The 16,475-nt window shown below is 32.0% G+C and overlaps 3 protein-coding genes across 4 annotated transcripts; 1 reads left to right on the plus strand and 2 right to left on the minus strand.

Annotated features, from left to right (window-relative positions):
* Positions 1-676: 676 nt before the first annotated feature.
* LOC113871301 lies at positions 677-7,082 on the minus strand. 2 transcript variants are annotated; one of them, XM_027508324.1, is made up of 5 exons: positions 6,914-7,082; positions 5,280-5,400; positions 4,745-5,175; positions 3,820-4,132; positions 677-2,018 (listed from the first exon to the last, which is right to left on the minus strand). In XM_027508324.1, the coding sequence occupies exons 1-5, from the start codon at positions 6,934-6,936 to the stop codon at positions 945-947; spliced, it is 1,962 nt and encodes a 653-aa protein (XP_027364125.1). In that variant the 5' UTR covers positions 6,937-7,082; the 3' UTR covers positions 677-944. The 2 variants fall into 2 exon arrangements, with proteins under 2 accessions (XP_027364125.1, XP_027364126.1); XM_027508325.1 differs by having other exon boundaries at positions 685-2,018; positions 5,280-5,388; positions 6,914-7,041.
* Positions 7,083-10,973: 3,891 nt separating this feature from the next.
* Positions 10,974-11,669, plus strand: LOC113871750 (protein MAIN-LIKE 2-like). The gene has a single exon (XM_027508850.1). It carries the CDS (start codon positions 10,974-10,976, stop codon positions 11,667-11,669), a length of 696 nt encoding a protein of 231 aa, XP_027364651.1.
* Positions 11,670-13,616: 1,947 nt separating this feature from the next.
* On the minus strand, positions 13,617-16,425 carry LOC113871751. The gene is made up of 6 exons (XM_027508851.1): positions 16,089-16,425; positions 15,853-15,939; positions 15,328-15,741; positions 15,067-15,215; positions 14,541-14,883; positions 13,617-14,452 (listed from the first exon to the last, which is right to left on the minus strand). Exons 1-6 carry the CDS (start codon positions 16,423-16,425, stop codon positions 13,617-13,619), a joined length of 2,166 nt encoding a protein of 721 aa, XP_027364652.1.
* Between the last annotated feature and the right edge of the window lie 50 nt (positions 16,426-16,475).

A 16,475-nucleotide genomic window follows, 5' to 3' on the forward strand; every position in this document is an offset into this window, starting at 1 on the left:
TAAGGAAAAATGTATTTATTAAAAATAAAACATTTATATTACAAACTATTTTTCAATACTTTTGTAATTAAAATATTTAATAAAAGACATTAAATATTCACTGGTAATGTCTTCGTAAGCCTTAGTATAGGTAGAAATAAGTTGAGTTGAGATTGTGTTTGTAAAATCTTAATCTGATTTATTTTTTAATTTAATGTTTGATTTAGTTTATTTATTTATTTAATGAGTTATTTTTGAAGGTTTAGTTTAGCATTTTTAAAAGCATGACTGGTAAATTTATTAAAAAATTTGTAGTAAAATATTTTAAATAAATCAAAGAAACTTACCTTTAGAGAAGTTAGTAAACCTAAATTCATATAAATAAGTGAATTTAAACTTTTAAATAAAAAAATATAATTTTATATTATTATTATTGTTATTATTTATATTTGTTTAAATAAATCAACTTATTAAACTTAAATGACCTTTTGAATAACCTGAAATTCAACCTTTTTTAATTAAATAAAATTTTAAAAATTCTTAAATTTAAATAAGGATACCCTACGTCCAATATAGACTAGGCTATAAGTCTAGCTACAACCTCCACGCCGTCACCAACTCTAACACGTTCAAGGGGCAATTCTAAACATCCGCCTAGTCGGAACGGGTTGATTAGGAGTTCAAAGCTAGATAAATACATTGACTAAAATAATATTTATTAAATAGCATGTTTCACATTATCATTCTCAAAGTTTCGCATGATGATAAAATCCACGACATGAAGACAAAACCTCGATGACCAAGAAATAGAAGAATTTATAGTGTATTTTACCCATAAATAAATCTCCTCCCAACACAACAAGAGAGAATACAGATAATCACCTTCAAGGTACAAGACAAATAAAAAGCATCACTTTAACACCATTAAAGAAGCAGCTAGCAACCTAATGGGATTATATACACTTTCATCTCAAGTGATCACCACTGAATGAGAAACGATAAGGAAGAGGAAGCCCGACTGTGCTACTTGAATAGGGTCTTGAAAGTTCATCACCAAATGGCATCTGTGGTGCTGCATTTTGATAGGATGGATTGATGGGAAACGTGGGATACATGTATTTACCAGAAGATAGAGGACCTCCATTTGAGAAAGGATCAAAAGGGGATGTTTTAGAATCAAATCTTGACCCATTTTCCAAGTAGCGGATGCCACGAGATTGATCATCGGCAGACAAGCTCAATGTTGTGCCAGAGTAAGGATTGGTGAAAGAATGACCATCAGAAGTTGTAGATATGCCTCTATTAAGATAAAAGTTTGAACTAAATCCAGAAGTTGAATCATGAACATTGAATCTAGCAGTTGCTTCGTTAGAAAAATCTGTTGGAAGTCTGAAGAGACCAGAACACCCAACAGGAATTTCAAATCTATCCTCCCTTTTATTAACAGGAGCTGATGATGATGTAATGGCTTTACCAGTGTACCCACCCTCAACTAGTGGCAACCTATTGAGCTCCTGTTGTAGAGATATCCTAGCTTGTTTAAGTGATTCAAGTACACCATTGAACTGGTGAGATTGTTCACGAGTAACTAATGCGTAAAGATCATTTTTGTTTCTTGAAGCATCATTTTGGTGCGGACCACCATGAACATCAGTGGGAAAGGAATAAGCTGGCTTGCAATCAGGGTAACCATGCCTATGTGAATCTTGATGGTTCATATTTGAATACTGACAGTGGCAGTTAACTGAGCTCTCGTTTTGGTTTCCCTCCAGTGGGAAATGAGAATTTTCTTGACCAAGCAAATCAGAAGTGCTAAAAGTTGTGCCCTTCTGGTTATTGTAACCTCTATCATCAAATGATTTTGGCACAATATCTCTGGCCCCGGCTTCAAACTTTTCTTTAGATAAGCAAACACCTATTGATTCTCCTTTATCCTCTTGAGCATTTGACGCAACTAACTTAGGAGTGCATGGAATCTGAACCTTACTTTCATCTTTATCCTCTGTCATATCTGAGTGATTCTCCGGATCACATGAATCCTGGAAAGTTAAGACCCAAAACTAAGTTATAGAGACTTAAGGTGATTTTACATGGAATATAAAAGCAGCAGAGAACCTACTTTGAATCATAAAATCATTTGATGTACAAAGCTGATTGAAAAATAACCGGAGCTACATTAAAAGAACAATCAGGAGAATGCTATTATTACTTACTTGTTCATCTCAGTGGAAGAATAGATAAAAGGCTGACAAATAGTAGACAAAAATAATCTACCTCGTGTATTTTGGCTCAAACTGAACTTAATGCGGTGTTTCATTCAATTTATTCTCTACTTCCCTTTTGAAAAACAAAGATCTTACAAACTTCTTGCATGTGAGCTAACTTTAATCTTTGGATAAAAAACAATTTCCCTAATTTGCTGCTCAATTAAGTTGCTTGACTTACTTTAAATGACAGCAACAACTACAGAAGCATTGGTAATAGTAAGACATAAAAAAGTAATCTTGAGTCTTCAGCTTAAACTTCTAAGAGTAGGCCTTGGACATGGTATCAAAACCACTGTTTGACTAAGCGAAGTCTATAGTTCATCATCACTCCTTGGTATTTTGAAGCCATTTTATCGCATGACAATATGTAATTTTGAATGGTCATTCCTTGGTATATTGCACAACTGCAAATTAGTTCTAACTTCATCATGCAGTTAGCTGGTAGAAGTTAGTTATTGATCTATACAAGTTATTTGAAATATTCATATTTTATTTTAATTTGATATAAAAATTATCCTCAAAATATTTTCCAAAATTTTTTTAGATACAAAAAGAATGAATACATATATGGTTATCAATCTTATGAAGTGAAACAGTTATTAGTTGATTTTTTTAATTGCAGGTTTTTGTACACTTCTGATTTAACATAATGTACATATATGTAAAATTTGTAAACAAATTAAGTAAAAAAAGGAAAAAGAAAAGATCATTTAATTTTTTATAATTTAAACTCTATGTTCTAATTCAGTCTTAACAATATTTTTATAACTTTTCTTTTTAAGTTTAAAATAAATCTTTTAAAAATTATAGACTCAGGCCATGTATGAATCATCTTATGTCAATAATTTACAGCTTTGATGATAAACTAAAATTAATGTATTCTCTCTCTTTCTCCGTGCTTCCTCCCCTACCTATGCATGTGCATGCCGAAAAAGTTTTATATTTGATATCCAATATTTAATGATATAAGTAGTTGTTTTTATGCTCTCTCAGCACTGTCATTCATATAGTGCTTTCTGCTAGGTTTAGGGGATCTACATCACAGTCACCTTCTGAATCTTTGTGCGTACCCACTTCCAGTGACAAAAGAATGAGTAGGCAACAAACAATCTTACCTCTTAAATTTCATCATGTCTCTACCTACTGTCACCTACCACCCCCACAATAGTAGTATAGTACCCTCAAAGCAGTATGAAACACAGATGTCTTTTTCCTAAAACTAATCAGAGCTTCTTAACTACAGAATCAGGATATGGTTGCTTTCTTATGTGCTCAATTAACTCCTTAATTTTACAGACCTTTGCCTCCAATACCATTGTTGTGCAGAAAAGACAAGGTTGCAACAGAACATAATATTGCAAACCTCCTGCTAATCTGAAACAGTAACATTTAAGATCGTAAGGGAATTCTTGCCTTCTGCATCTAATGAAAGAAGCAGTTTTTAAAAAATTAAAATCAAACTATAGTAGCCTAGAATCACATTTTAACCTCCCTGCCAATTTCATACATGCAACAACCAAACATTAACAAGTTTCAAGAAAAACCAATTAGAATATGATAAGTCTGGGCATACTGGCGTTGTGATGTTATTCTCTCTAAATTTCTCTTCCCATTCTCTTTGAACCTTCTCCATTGCTTCATATTGATCAATAAGTTGGGCTTGGTGTTGAAGTGCCTTTTCCATGTCCTTCTCTCTTCCATCTACATGACGATTTTCGTTGAGTATGCTAGCCTCTGATTCATCTTCTTCCTGAATTTTAGATTCTATTCTTGGGATGTTAGACCCACCATCTGAGATATTTGGAAATCCTTCAGAAGAGGATACAAGTTCATTTTCTTGGCAGTTAACTTCAACAGACTTATCTCTAGACTCCTCCACTACTGACCTGGGAAAACACAACTTATGTATCAAGTTCACAAGCATTCAGGAAGAAAAGTGTTAAAAAGAGAAAGATAAATGTAAATTACATTCAGGGGATATGCATATCATGGAGTTGGACCAGATAAGACCACACTATAAACGGTAATATTCTAGAACAATCCATTCTGAAGCATAAAAAATTAATTCATTAGAGTCCAGCTTCTTACTTTTCATCAATCATTAATGATTTTCTGATAGACTCACTTCCTCAAAAGATGTAAAAAGAAAATGAGGCATGAAGAACTTATCAAAAGAAATGTCAAACTCTAAAATAGTTATGGGCCAAACAACATGGAATTTACCTTATGTTTGAGAAAATAAGACAGTTTTTTTATCATCAGATTTTATTCCAAACAAAAGGGACAACCTAGTTCCTCAAGAGACCCTAAGCCTAAGAGTTGGAACCAAGGTCAAATTAGAAAACAGCAGATATATTGTTAGCATATCTTGCATAGAGAGAAGAAGAAGAAGAAGAAGAAGAAGGAAAATAAGAACACTGTTATCAGTGGAACCTGGTAATTTAAATGAGGATAAAAATAAACAAATTTTACTAGAGTAAAAGAGGTTATAGACTTACCTGGTATGTCTATGTCTTATCTTGCGACAAGACTTTCCTAAGCGATGCTTTGGAGAAGAATTAATGGATGAAAAACTGCTTTGCTTTCTCAAATTAGAAGTCTTGTACTTTTCAAGGGAGCGGGAAGAATCATGACGTCCTTTCCAAGACAAACTTTTACTGGATACTGGCGAAGAATCTAGATTGAAACCAGACATTTCTTCTGACCCATGTCTTCTTCCTTTTGAGCTCATAGGTCCCTCAACCTCTTTCACAGACTCATTACTCACACCAGAATCACAAGGATTGTCAAGGTCTGAGCCTGAATCAAATTCTTCAGATACATCAGTTATCCCTTGATTCTCCAAAATGGCAAGAACATCAGCAGTGGCCTTCTCAGCCATCTTCCTCTGAAGAGTCACTGTCCTAAGCTGTTCCTCCAATTCCACAACCTGATTGATATATTTGAGAGAAAATTTAGGGAGTTATAAAGAGGACATTAAGAAAGATCAAGCAAGTGGGATTCCAAAATCTAGCAAACCTAAACATAACATGCCTTGGTAGCCAGTTCATCAGCTCTCTGTCGAGCACTTCTTGAGATGGACCTTTCAGAAAGCAACCTTGCCCGCAAGAATTCAATAGTCATTGCAGTAGAATCCTCCATGCTGGAAGTAATCCTAAGTGATACACACATCTAATTAATATACCTCAGAAGATATTGTAAGGGAAGAAAAATGGAACAAATATTATACTAATGCTAACTTGGTAATGGAAAAATTGTAAATAACTATCACTTAATTTACATTGACAAAATTTTGATGGAGGAAAGACCTACACAGCAACTCCAATAACAAAATGGAAATAGAGAAGTTCATACATATTTTAAGAAAAATTCCCTTCCCAGCCCCCCTCCCCAAGAAAATGCTAATTAATTTTTGGTATCTCTTCCTCACGAAAATAATAAAATGCCCTAAAATATGTTATGCCTCACATTGAGCAAATAAGAAGGCTCAATGTGGTACTAAAGCCAAAGGACTCTCCCACCTCTCTTCCTGGGCTAGGGATGCAAGAGCAGTAGAAAAGTAAATAATTATTAGCAGAGTGACCTTAATCATTTGTTTTTAAAGCTGATCTTGTTATTTGTACAAATGAAGGTACTAGTTTACAGTTTGTTGATTCATCTGTAGTTGAACTGACATTGAATTAGTGGGTGATGTATATGTGCATGTGTTGTTCAATCAGAAGACAGCTTAATATATGTATCAAATTAAAGCATGAATTAGTAACTGTTTCCTACTAGATTTGTGGTCAAATTGCTCATAACCAAACATTAGGAACAGAGTTCAAATGAATATGAACACTTTTAAGCATTTTTTCAGCATAATGAATTGCACAGGTTTATGATAAAATCAATTCATGTTTGAACCAGTTGCATTAACAGTACGTGAGCAGCTTGCTTATTCTGTTGGGTCCCTGCTAGTTATGTGGATTTTGTCACATGCCTAATTATAGCTAATTCTATTATATTGACAATTGCTAGAGAGCTGTTAGATTCTGTTTTAACTTATAACAGACTCTGTGACTAGGTCAGCATTCTCTTCATTAAGAGACATGAGCTTGTTTTTGAATCAGAAAACCTCTACTACAAGATTGGACACTCTCTCTCTCTCTCTGCTCTCCACTTTCTTACGTTTTCTTTCTCTTTCTCACCCACTTAGTTTACAATAAATTTAAATCACTGATCTTAATATTTTCAAACAATTTCAAGCCCCGTTTATGTAAGCTTTTCAAAGAAAAAGCATTTCTAAAATGATAACATGTGTTTAAAAATATTATAATAATTATGTATAATTTTCAAGGAAAAAAAAAACAGTTTCAGTATGTTTCTCGTAAGTTAAAAACGTGCTGAATTGTAAATAAATTTTATATATACACACACATATATAAAATTGGGTTTCAGTATCTATGTATGTATAATTGGGTTTTAGGGCCAGATTTAGGTAGAAACATGAAGAAACAAGGGGTTTCCAAGTTTGCCCCTAACAAGGAGTTTCCTCCTTGAAAACCGTAGAATTAACAATCGGAGAACTTAAAATATGAAATAATATCATTCACAACCGAAAAAGGCAGAATAGGAAAGTGGAACGACAAAATTAACGGAAAATTAAAAAAAGAGTAAGTGAAAAAAACCTCAGATCTTGTGGATCGTGCATGGTGACGAAGAAAATTGCAATTGAGAGTAAGAAGGGTGGTTTTGTGGTGTGAGTGAGGAAGAAGAGGTAAAGAGAAGGATAGTGCGAAGGAAGGTTCTTTCGGCCACCATTGCCCCAAAACGGCCCCACATTCTCCGATTAATTCCCCCGACATCTTTTTTCCTTTTCTTCTTTTACTGTTATTTCTAATTTTTTTAACTGTGTTTGTATCTGTACGTTTGTGTGTTTATTGTTGCTTAAATTAATGCAGCTTCGTTAATTATTTAACAAAATTTTACGTGAGTTTTTATACTTCTAAACTTCGCAATTACGTTCACGATTGATGGTGTATTTTTAATTTAATAGTAATTTAAAATTTTAATATTTTTTAATTTTATTTAAAATAGCATAATATTTATATTAATTATTATAATATTTACTAATTTTAAATTTAAACAAAATAGAAATAATCATCAATATATTTTTAAAAGTTTTTTTTAATTTAATTACTCTTGTATACTATATAAGTAAACTTCGAGTATACTAAAAATTTACTAGTTGTTATTATTTCAAAGAAAGCCTACAAAAAGAGCACAAATGATTCAAAATAATGAAAGAATAAAAGATAAAGAACTTAAAATAATGTTGCATATAGAGAACAAGAAGAAAAGTAAATTAGTTAAGTAAACAGCTCTGTTCAAGCAAATTAATTTTCACTAAATTTACTTTTAATGTGAGTTTAATTAAAAATATGTATTTATTTGAACTTTGAATTTAATGATTGAATTTTATATTTTGATGAATACATTTAAATTGTCTCAAATTTTTTATTTAATATTTTTTCTATGTTTATTCTTAATATTTTTTTACTAACAAATTTATTAAAAATATAATGATGTATACATCCCAACAATCTAAATAATTAACACCTGAAATGATGTTATTTTATTATCATTTGAAGAATATTATTATAATTTATAAAAGAAATTCAAAATAAAAGATTTAATATAAAAAGAAAGATATAAAATTACAACTTTTATTTCAAAAGCTATGAAAGTAAACTTAAATAAATAAATATATACATATATACACATACTAGTTTTAATACAATTTTTTACTCAAACCATTTTCTTTTCCGTTTTTATGTTATAAATTTATATGTTTTTTTTTTAGTATAAATGTTTTTCTAACCTAACTACCTGTCTTTCTAATTTTATAACATGTGTCAAGTTAATATTTCGTTCTTAATTAATTATTTGAGGTGGGAATCATCTTTTTTTTCATTTTTATATTATAAATTTCGATATTTAATTTTAATGTATATGTTTCTTTTTAACATAAGTCCTGTCTTTCTAATTTTATAACACGTGTCAAATTAATATTTCTCTTAATTCATTGTTTGAATTTCCTTTCTTTTTATCAATATTTAAATATTATATTTATAAAATCACAATTAGATAATAAAAATATTTAATCAATCAAATAAAATTTCTTACAAATTTTAATATATGTTGTTGTTATTAGAATATTTTATTAGTTAAATTATTTTTCTCATAATTTATTTTATAATAACTTTGTATGGATCACCCATCAAATACACCAAATGCGCTATTCTTTAAAATTAATAAAATTTAAAAACACTGTTAATGTAATATTATGCTGAAAAATTATTAACATAAAAAAGTTGATTTATTAGTTCTTAATTTTTTTATGTTTTAAATTAAATTATCATAATTTAAAAATTTTCAATTAAATCTATAATAATAATTATTATATCGTTATTATATAATAATTATATGAAAAATTTAACTTATTAAAATTTTTATAAATATATACTTTAAATTTTTGAATGTATTATTATTAGGTGATAGATTTAATATCAAATTAATAATTTTTTTAAAATTATATTTATGTTCATATATATATATATATATATAAATAGATACGCGATTTTAAAATTTTGATAAATAAAAAATACCAAAACAATAAATTTAAATTACCTATAAAAATTTTCAATACTCTTAATAATTACTTTTGCAAAAGTATAACTTATTTCATCGGCTTTTTTGCCCTTTTAGCGTTAATTTCAAAAAAATTATCTAAATATGGTTTCATGAGAACAAATTCCCGGTCTGGGGCTGGGAAATCTACGTGGCAAGAGAGTCGTCCCTCTTCTGGACGACACTAATTAAATGAAAAAGAAAAGTTAAAATGATTCAAAAATAATCAACGGATGAGGAAGAAAAGGAGACACGTGTGTAAATCGTAAGAGTGTCGGCTGGTCGATAGGCGACTTCAGTGTCGGCTACTCCAGAGCCGTCTTCAGTGTCGGCTGGTACAGAGCCGTCTTCAATGTCGGCTGCTCCAGAGGCGACTTTAGTGTCGCCTGCGTCAGGGACGACACAATTGTGATTGGCCCACGTGACGGTGCAGTTTGACCGTTTGGGCGCAACTCCTTCTTCCTCCTCCTTCTTCTTCTCCGTCGTTTCGTTTCAGTTGCAGAAAGGGAGAAAGGGTCCTGGGAAAAAAATCATAGCATTGCCTACATTTTTGGGTCTGAGCTTTTAGAAATTGGAAAAAAAAATTAGTAGAAGGTAAAGGAAATAATAAATCAAATATAGTTTAGTTTTTAAATATGAGATTGGTTGCATTTTACTTTGAGATTATGGTGCAGGGCATTTTCTGGGTGAGTGAGTGGCGGTCGGTGGCGGTCAGTGGAGTTGCTGAAGAAGAAAATATATATTGTGTTCAGTCTAACACAGGTGCACAAATATTTTTTTGTTTTAAAATATTTAAAAAACTAATTTTTGTATTTTGTTAGCTAAAATTTTAGATAGTGCTATGAAAAATTGAATAATATAATTGTTATTGTTTTATAATTAGTTGTTTAAAAATGTATTAAATATAAATTATAGTAATCCATAATATGTGTTTAATTATTAAATAACAAGAAAACTTTTGATTGTAATAAATAGATAAATTAAGAGGAAAGAAAAATATGTATAAATAAATATAGTTAAAAAAAATAAAAAACATGATAATGAAAAAATATATATTCACATGCAGTAAAAATATTAAATAATAAATGTAAGAGAAATTAATTAAGAATTTTGTTCTTTACATGGTAGATTGCTATATAAAAAAATTTGTTGACACAAAAAATAATGTTAGTAGTAAAAAAATAATATTTAGTTTTTGAATATGTGTAAACACAATATTTTATTAAAACTATTGATAAAAATAACATATACAGTTATATTATAAATATATATTAAAAAATAAGTTTATTAAAAAATAGCAATAAATAATATAATAAATATATCATCAAATATATTTAAAACATTACATATCTACTTGAAAGTTTATGATTTAAAATTTTAAATAAATGGTATTAAAAATTGTATAATATAATATTAAATATTTATAATTTGTTAGTTAAAGAATGTATTAAATTTAATTTTAGTAAGTCAATAATATATTTTAATTATAAGATATTAAGATAAATTGTTATAGTAATTAATTGTTAAATGAAGAGGAAAGAAAATTTGATATTAAGATATACAGTTCAAAAAAAAGAAATAAAAAACATAATAATGAGAAAAAAGTATATGAAATGCAGTAGAATGGGCAAAATTTTATATGACCCTAAAGAAATAATAAATTTTTATGTTTTGATGATAAATTAAGATATAATAAATAATTTGTGACAAAAAAATATTAGATGTAGTAAGAATAATAATTAGTTTTTTAAATTTAGAGTAAATAAAACATTGTTAATCAGAATTAATTGAGTACATGTAATTACATTTATAGCTATTTATTATAATTATAAATTAATATTTAAAAGTTTTTAAATTGTTAAAATTTATTTAATATAATAATTAAATGAAAGATTTTTTTATGTTAATTTGAAATTTTGTTATTGTTATAGCTAAATAATTGTAATAAAAATTAGGTAGTAATGAAAAATAAGATGATAAACTTATACGTTTATGTTTATTTAATCTATTCATTTTAATGTACATAATTTCAGTTGAAGTTGACAAATTTTATTTCAGATGGCATCATCTTCATCGCAAAGTAGAGTTTTAAATCCTGGCCCGGAGGATGGTTCATTATTAAAGTATCAGTCTGTTCACGTATCAGAGCATATTTGGGATGGACGTGAGCACCCAGTTTTAAAGGTGAGAAGGAGTCACTTCATACCGGCTGGCTTGGAAGGGGTTCTAGTGGAGATACTTCCTCATCTAACCTTAGCTAGATTTGCTGGAGTAGCTCAGTTGGCATGCTTTCCTATTGATCGACATCTTATTACAGCCTTGGTTGAAAGATGGAGGCTAGAGACACATACCTTCCACATGCCTCCTGGAGAGTGTACTATAACTCTTCAGGACATTGCTATTCAGACAGGACTTCGTATAGATGGAAAGGCAGTGATTGCAGCTGTAGGAGGTGATAAGACACAAATTGTGGAAGATTTGCTTGGTATTAGACCACCTGCTGATGCATTTATGGGGAGTAGTTTGAAGTTGAGTTGGTTGGACCAACACTTTACACATGTTGCAATGCATAATCATAATGAACTTCAGCTTACTCGCTTTGCTAGAACTTATATTCTGAGGCTGATAGGTGGGTTCATGTTGGCTAATCATTCCTCTAGCAGAGTCCCAGTTAGGTACCTTCCATTGCTAGAGGATTTTACTATCACAGCACAGTATAGTTGGGGAGCTGCAGCATTGGCATTCCTATACTGAGAATTATGCATGTCGACCAATATTGAGCGTTCTGCTATTGGAGGATTAACCCCATTACTTATGATGTGGGCATGGGATAGGTTTCCATTTTTACAGACTAATAATCCTGTCCACACACGACTAGAGCTTCCTTACGGTGCACGGTATGTTCTGAATGATTGTATTTTGTCATATATGTATACAGTTCAAACTCTGTAACGCTGATTCTGATTTATATGTATGTCTTGCAGGTGGTTAGTGAGTCGAAGTTATGGGAGGGGGAAAAGAGATCTCGCTTACTACAGATATAAGTTTGATCATATGAAACGTGATGAGGTATTTTGTTAATATACGTGGAACAAAACATTTTACTTGACTTATTAATATTTACAACTTTGTTATTCATTTGAGGGACTTTGAAAATGCATTTTGTATGGCAACCGTATAGTATGGAGTTGATGAATTCTTTGCCTGCCATCTGCATTGAAGGAGCGAATATTTGGAGGTCAGTTGTGCCACTTATATGTTTTCAAATTTGTGAGTGGCACCAACCTGACCGTGTAATGCGGCAATTTGGAATGGTTCAACATATTCCTCGTGCTCCATACCAACCTGACCAGCTACACGACATTACTTTGAGAGGAAAGACTGGTGAGAATTGGTCAACCAAGTTCAGAGGCATAGTGGAGCTATGGGACATGCGAGAAGCCTGGGTAATGACTAATGATCCTCAAATCGGGTTGTTAAGTTCTAACTCTGACTATATGCGGTGGTACATTACTCACACCAGACGATGGATGACCAGGGATGCAGCTGTATTTGTATTACTTGTAAGTAATATTAACAGAATTGCACACTATTTGAATAAAATTTGATTTCACATTTGATCAAGATTTATATTGTCTTATTGCAGGGAGATGCTCATGAAAGAGCATATTACTTGTGTAATGATGGTAAAGACTCATTTTCATTTGAGGAGATGAACGACTTGTGTGAGACCATGCTCTCACTACAGAATGAGCAGGAACGCATCTTAGAGCCTGCTTCTTCGTTTGACCCTCCTATTCAGAGTGGAAATCCAGCTGATCCAGACATTGACATTGGTCAACCTGCAAACCGTAAGGAAGGAAAAGGTTTACAGCGTCGTCGAATAGAAGTTAAGGTAATACACTATTATATTTCTTTTTACCATCTTATGAGTATGTCTTGTGTGCTTAAATGTTTCTCGTGGGACAAATTGTAGGCGACAGAGTGGTCACTTCCCCCTTTGCCAGAACGCAGAGATGGCATATATTATGTCCCACCACAGTTTCCCTTCAACCCTTCCCAGGCTACTCAGACATCCTATTTTCACGCATCACAGTACACTTCACAGCCTACTGTATCACCATTTAGCAGTGGTCAATACTATGTCCCCGACGGTAGTCTCTACATGACACCTCCTCCATATGAGCCATCATTCTTTACGCCTGATGCACCAGCTGTACACTCTCATCAGAGTGACCAGGGGTGGGAAACATCATCAGTCCAACCACGTGAGGAGCATGGCATTGATCTTAATGCAGATTTTATAATTGTTGCTGATGCGGAGGTCCAAGAAGTGCGTCGGAACCCTCATCGTGAAGCACGAGATCGTCGTCGACAGTGCATACTCACACCTCATGAGGCAGGGCATGCGGACCAATCCTTGGATTCAGATTGATGTCTTGTTATTTATGTATTTACCATCTTATGAGTATGTTGCACTTTTTATTAATATTCTACCACATGATATATTACTATACTATATTACTTGACTTATTACCTAAAACAGTGTTGTTAATCACATTAATAAGGAAATATGCGTTACACTCTCATTGACATTAATAAAAATATACGTTAATACAGATGGTCACATTAACAACATAATATCACAGTACACTTTAATAACATTAACAACAACAATTTGAAGTGAAATGCAACAATTTCTTACACATGGTGATGATTACGATCATTCTGTTGAGGATATTGACGTTGATTATGACCAGGCTGTCTACACAACCTACATCTTTGTCGTGGTTGTGACTCGACCCAATCCATTTCATTCCTAATTCTAGTAGCCTTTGGTCTTCCTTTACCTCGTACTCTTTCTACATCTGGCACTAACTTCCACTCAGTATTTTGTAAAATATTATTTTCATTTCCAAGAGGCCACCACTGAGATGAATATGCATTCACAACATTATGTAAAGTATAAACAGGATCCACAAATTGCCAAAAGTCTATACTTATATGAGCACAAACAGCTATGACATATGAGCATGGATATCGGAGAGCCTTAAATTTCCCGCATTCACAATAACGTGTTGATAATATGACTGTCCACTTATGACCACCCCTTTGTGTCACTGGATTAAAAGCTTCCTCAACCTCAAACCTTGTTCTTTGTATGTCATACCGCCGAACTTGATGTGAAGATGCTTCTTGTTGATTTTTTTCTATAGCTTCCATTAATTTCTGATAGTATCTTCCTCCATTGTTAACCTCATGCATTGCAGTTTCACCACGCTTCACAAAATATTCTACCAATCGGGCATACGTAGCTTTGACCAAGGCAGTAATAGGAAGGTTTCTTGCCCCTTTCAAAACTTTATTTACAGACTCAGACAAATTAGTAGTCATGTGTCCATAACGACGTCCTTCATCATCATAAGCCAAGCTCCACTTTTCCTTTGATATATTATCTATCCAAGTCTGAATTTCAGGTGATTGTGATCGAAACGTATTAAGTTTAGATTCAAAAATCTGTTTTGATGGTGTATATCCTGCGTTTAACAGAAAAAGGTATAATGTACAGGTTAAAAATTCAAAATCTATTAAAACTTAAATGAATCAAATGGGCAGAATATGTACCTAATTGAATTAGTTTTTTCTTCAACATGGTATTTTTGAATTGTCGATTGAAATTGCTGGCAATGTGACGAATGCAATAAACATGATAAGTATTTGGAGGTTGCCAACCTAGATGTGGGTTAGAGACTGCACCTTTTATACTTTGATGTCGATCTGAGATCAAACATAGCCCTGCCTTATTTGTCACATGTATACGAATCATGGCTAAAAACCATTCCCATGCAGATAACGTTTCTCCTTCGACAATGGCAAATGCAATGGGAAGCACACAATTGTTACCATCTTGAGTCGTAGCAATTAGCAAAGTTTGTCGGTACTTACCGTACAAAAATGTTCCATCTACCTGTATTATAGGCTTACAAAAGTTGAAAGCTTCATGACATTGCTTGAACGACCAATACAATCGATGAAAAACTCGATATCTATTATCCACGGTGTGACCTTCAACACAATCATTTGTTTCAATTTTGTATACAGATCCAGGAGCATGTAATTGCATGTACTCTAGCCATCTTGGCAATGCAACATAAGATTCGTCCCAATCACCAAAGACAGTAACTATTGCTTTTTGTTTTGCTTTCCATGCCTTCTTGTACGAAATTGAATATCCAAATTGACCACTAATTCTCTCTTGAATTAACGAAATTGGGACTGATGGTTCTTCTTTCACCATACCTACATCGCATATAATGACAGAGTTTTTAAATTTGTTGGGATGTAATAGGGTGAAAATTAGTTAGTTTTTCCTATTTCAAAATAATAAAATTTAATACAAGATTAGACATACCAAGAATGCATGAGCAAATAAATTTGGAATCCAACTTTTGGTGGTCTTGAGAGATTGAAACATTTACGCATGTATGGGCACCACCCCACTTTATAATTTTCCACTTGTCTGCATTTTTTGGCAAGGATGCTCGAACTCTCCAAGGACATCCACTATTGTGATTGACACACTTCACAACATATGTTGTTGCTTTTGACTCCACCACAAAAAAAGTTTGATGTTTCCTCATGGCGTAATGTTTTACAGCCATTCTTACATCTTCTTTAGTGTCAAATAGTTGTCCAACATATAATGCATCTCCTTCCTTCCATGATTGCGCGTCATTCATACCAACAAAATCTAATTCTTGATCAGGGTGTTCCCAATTAATATAACTGTAATGTGGACTTATATTCCAAAAGGGCAATGTTGCTTCTGTATTACAACAATTCATTCGTCAGACTTATACCGTAATTAACAATTTATACATTACTACAAATATAAGTAATGAAAATATATAATTGGCATCACTATCTAAAATCATACCTCCTTGTTGTTGTTGTTGTGTTGAACTAACTCTTACAATACCTTCTATATTGATCATTGAATCACAATCATCATCTGTCTCAGTATCTGACAAATTATTTAATGAAATATCTTCTTCATCTTCATATTCATCATCTTCATCATCTTCATCTGTAAATTGTACATTGTAAACTTATATTATTAATTAATATTGCAGCATCAATTTTAAAAATTTAAATTAAATAAATTCATATTACCTTCTCTTGTGGCATAATCATCATCATCACTTCCATGAATATGTGAGAGTGATAAATTCACTTTTAACGGACGTGCCACAACAGAAGATGTTTCACCAACCGCAACATCCACATGTATCTCAACTACATTCCTATGATGTTGTTGTTGACAAGCACTTATCATGCAATCTATATCTTCATCGTCACATACATCTAGAGCTGTATGATATCGACCATTTATTCCAACTAAAATTCGTGCAATTAATCTAGAAATTACGTGACAACTAGACAGTTTCAGTTTTGTCTGGATCTTCCTTTTAAACATCTCAAATGTGATCCCACGTTCTATCTTAATCATCTTTTTCTCCCTTTCAAAAATTATACCCTCATTTCCTTCATATATTCTAC

Source organism: Abrus precatorius, unplaced genomic scaffold (genome assembly GCF_003935025.1).
Source record: "Abrus precatorius isolate BTA unplaced genomic scaffold, Abrus_2018 Scaffold7, whole genome shotgun sequence".
NCBI classification, from domain to species: domain Eukaryota; kingdom Viridiplantae; phylum Streptophyta; class Magnoliopsida; order Fabales; family Fabaceae; genus Abrus; species Abrus precatorius.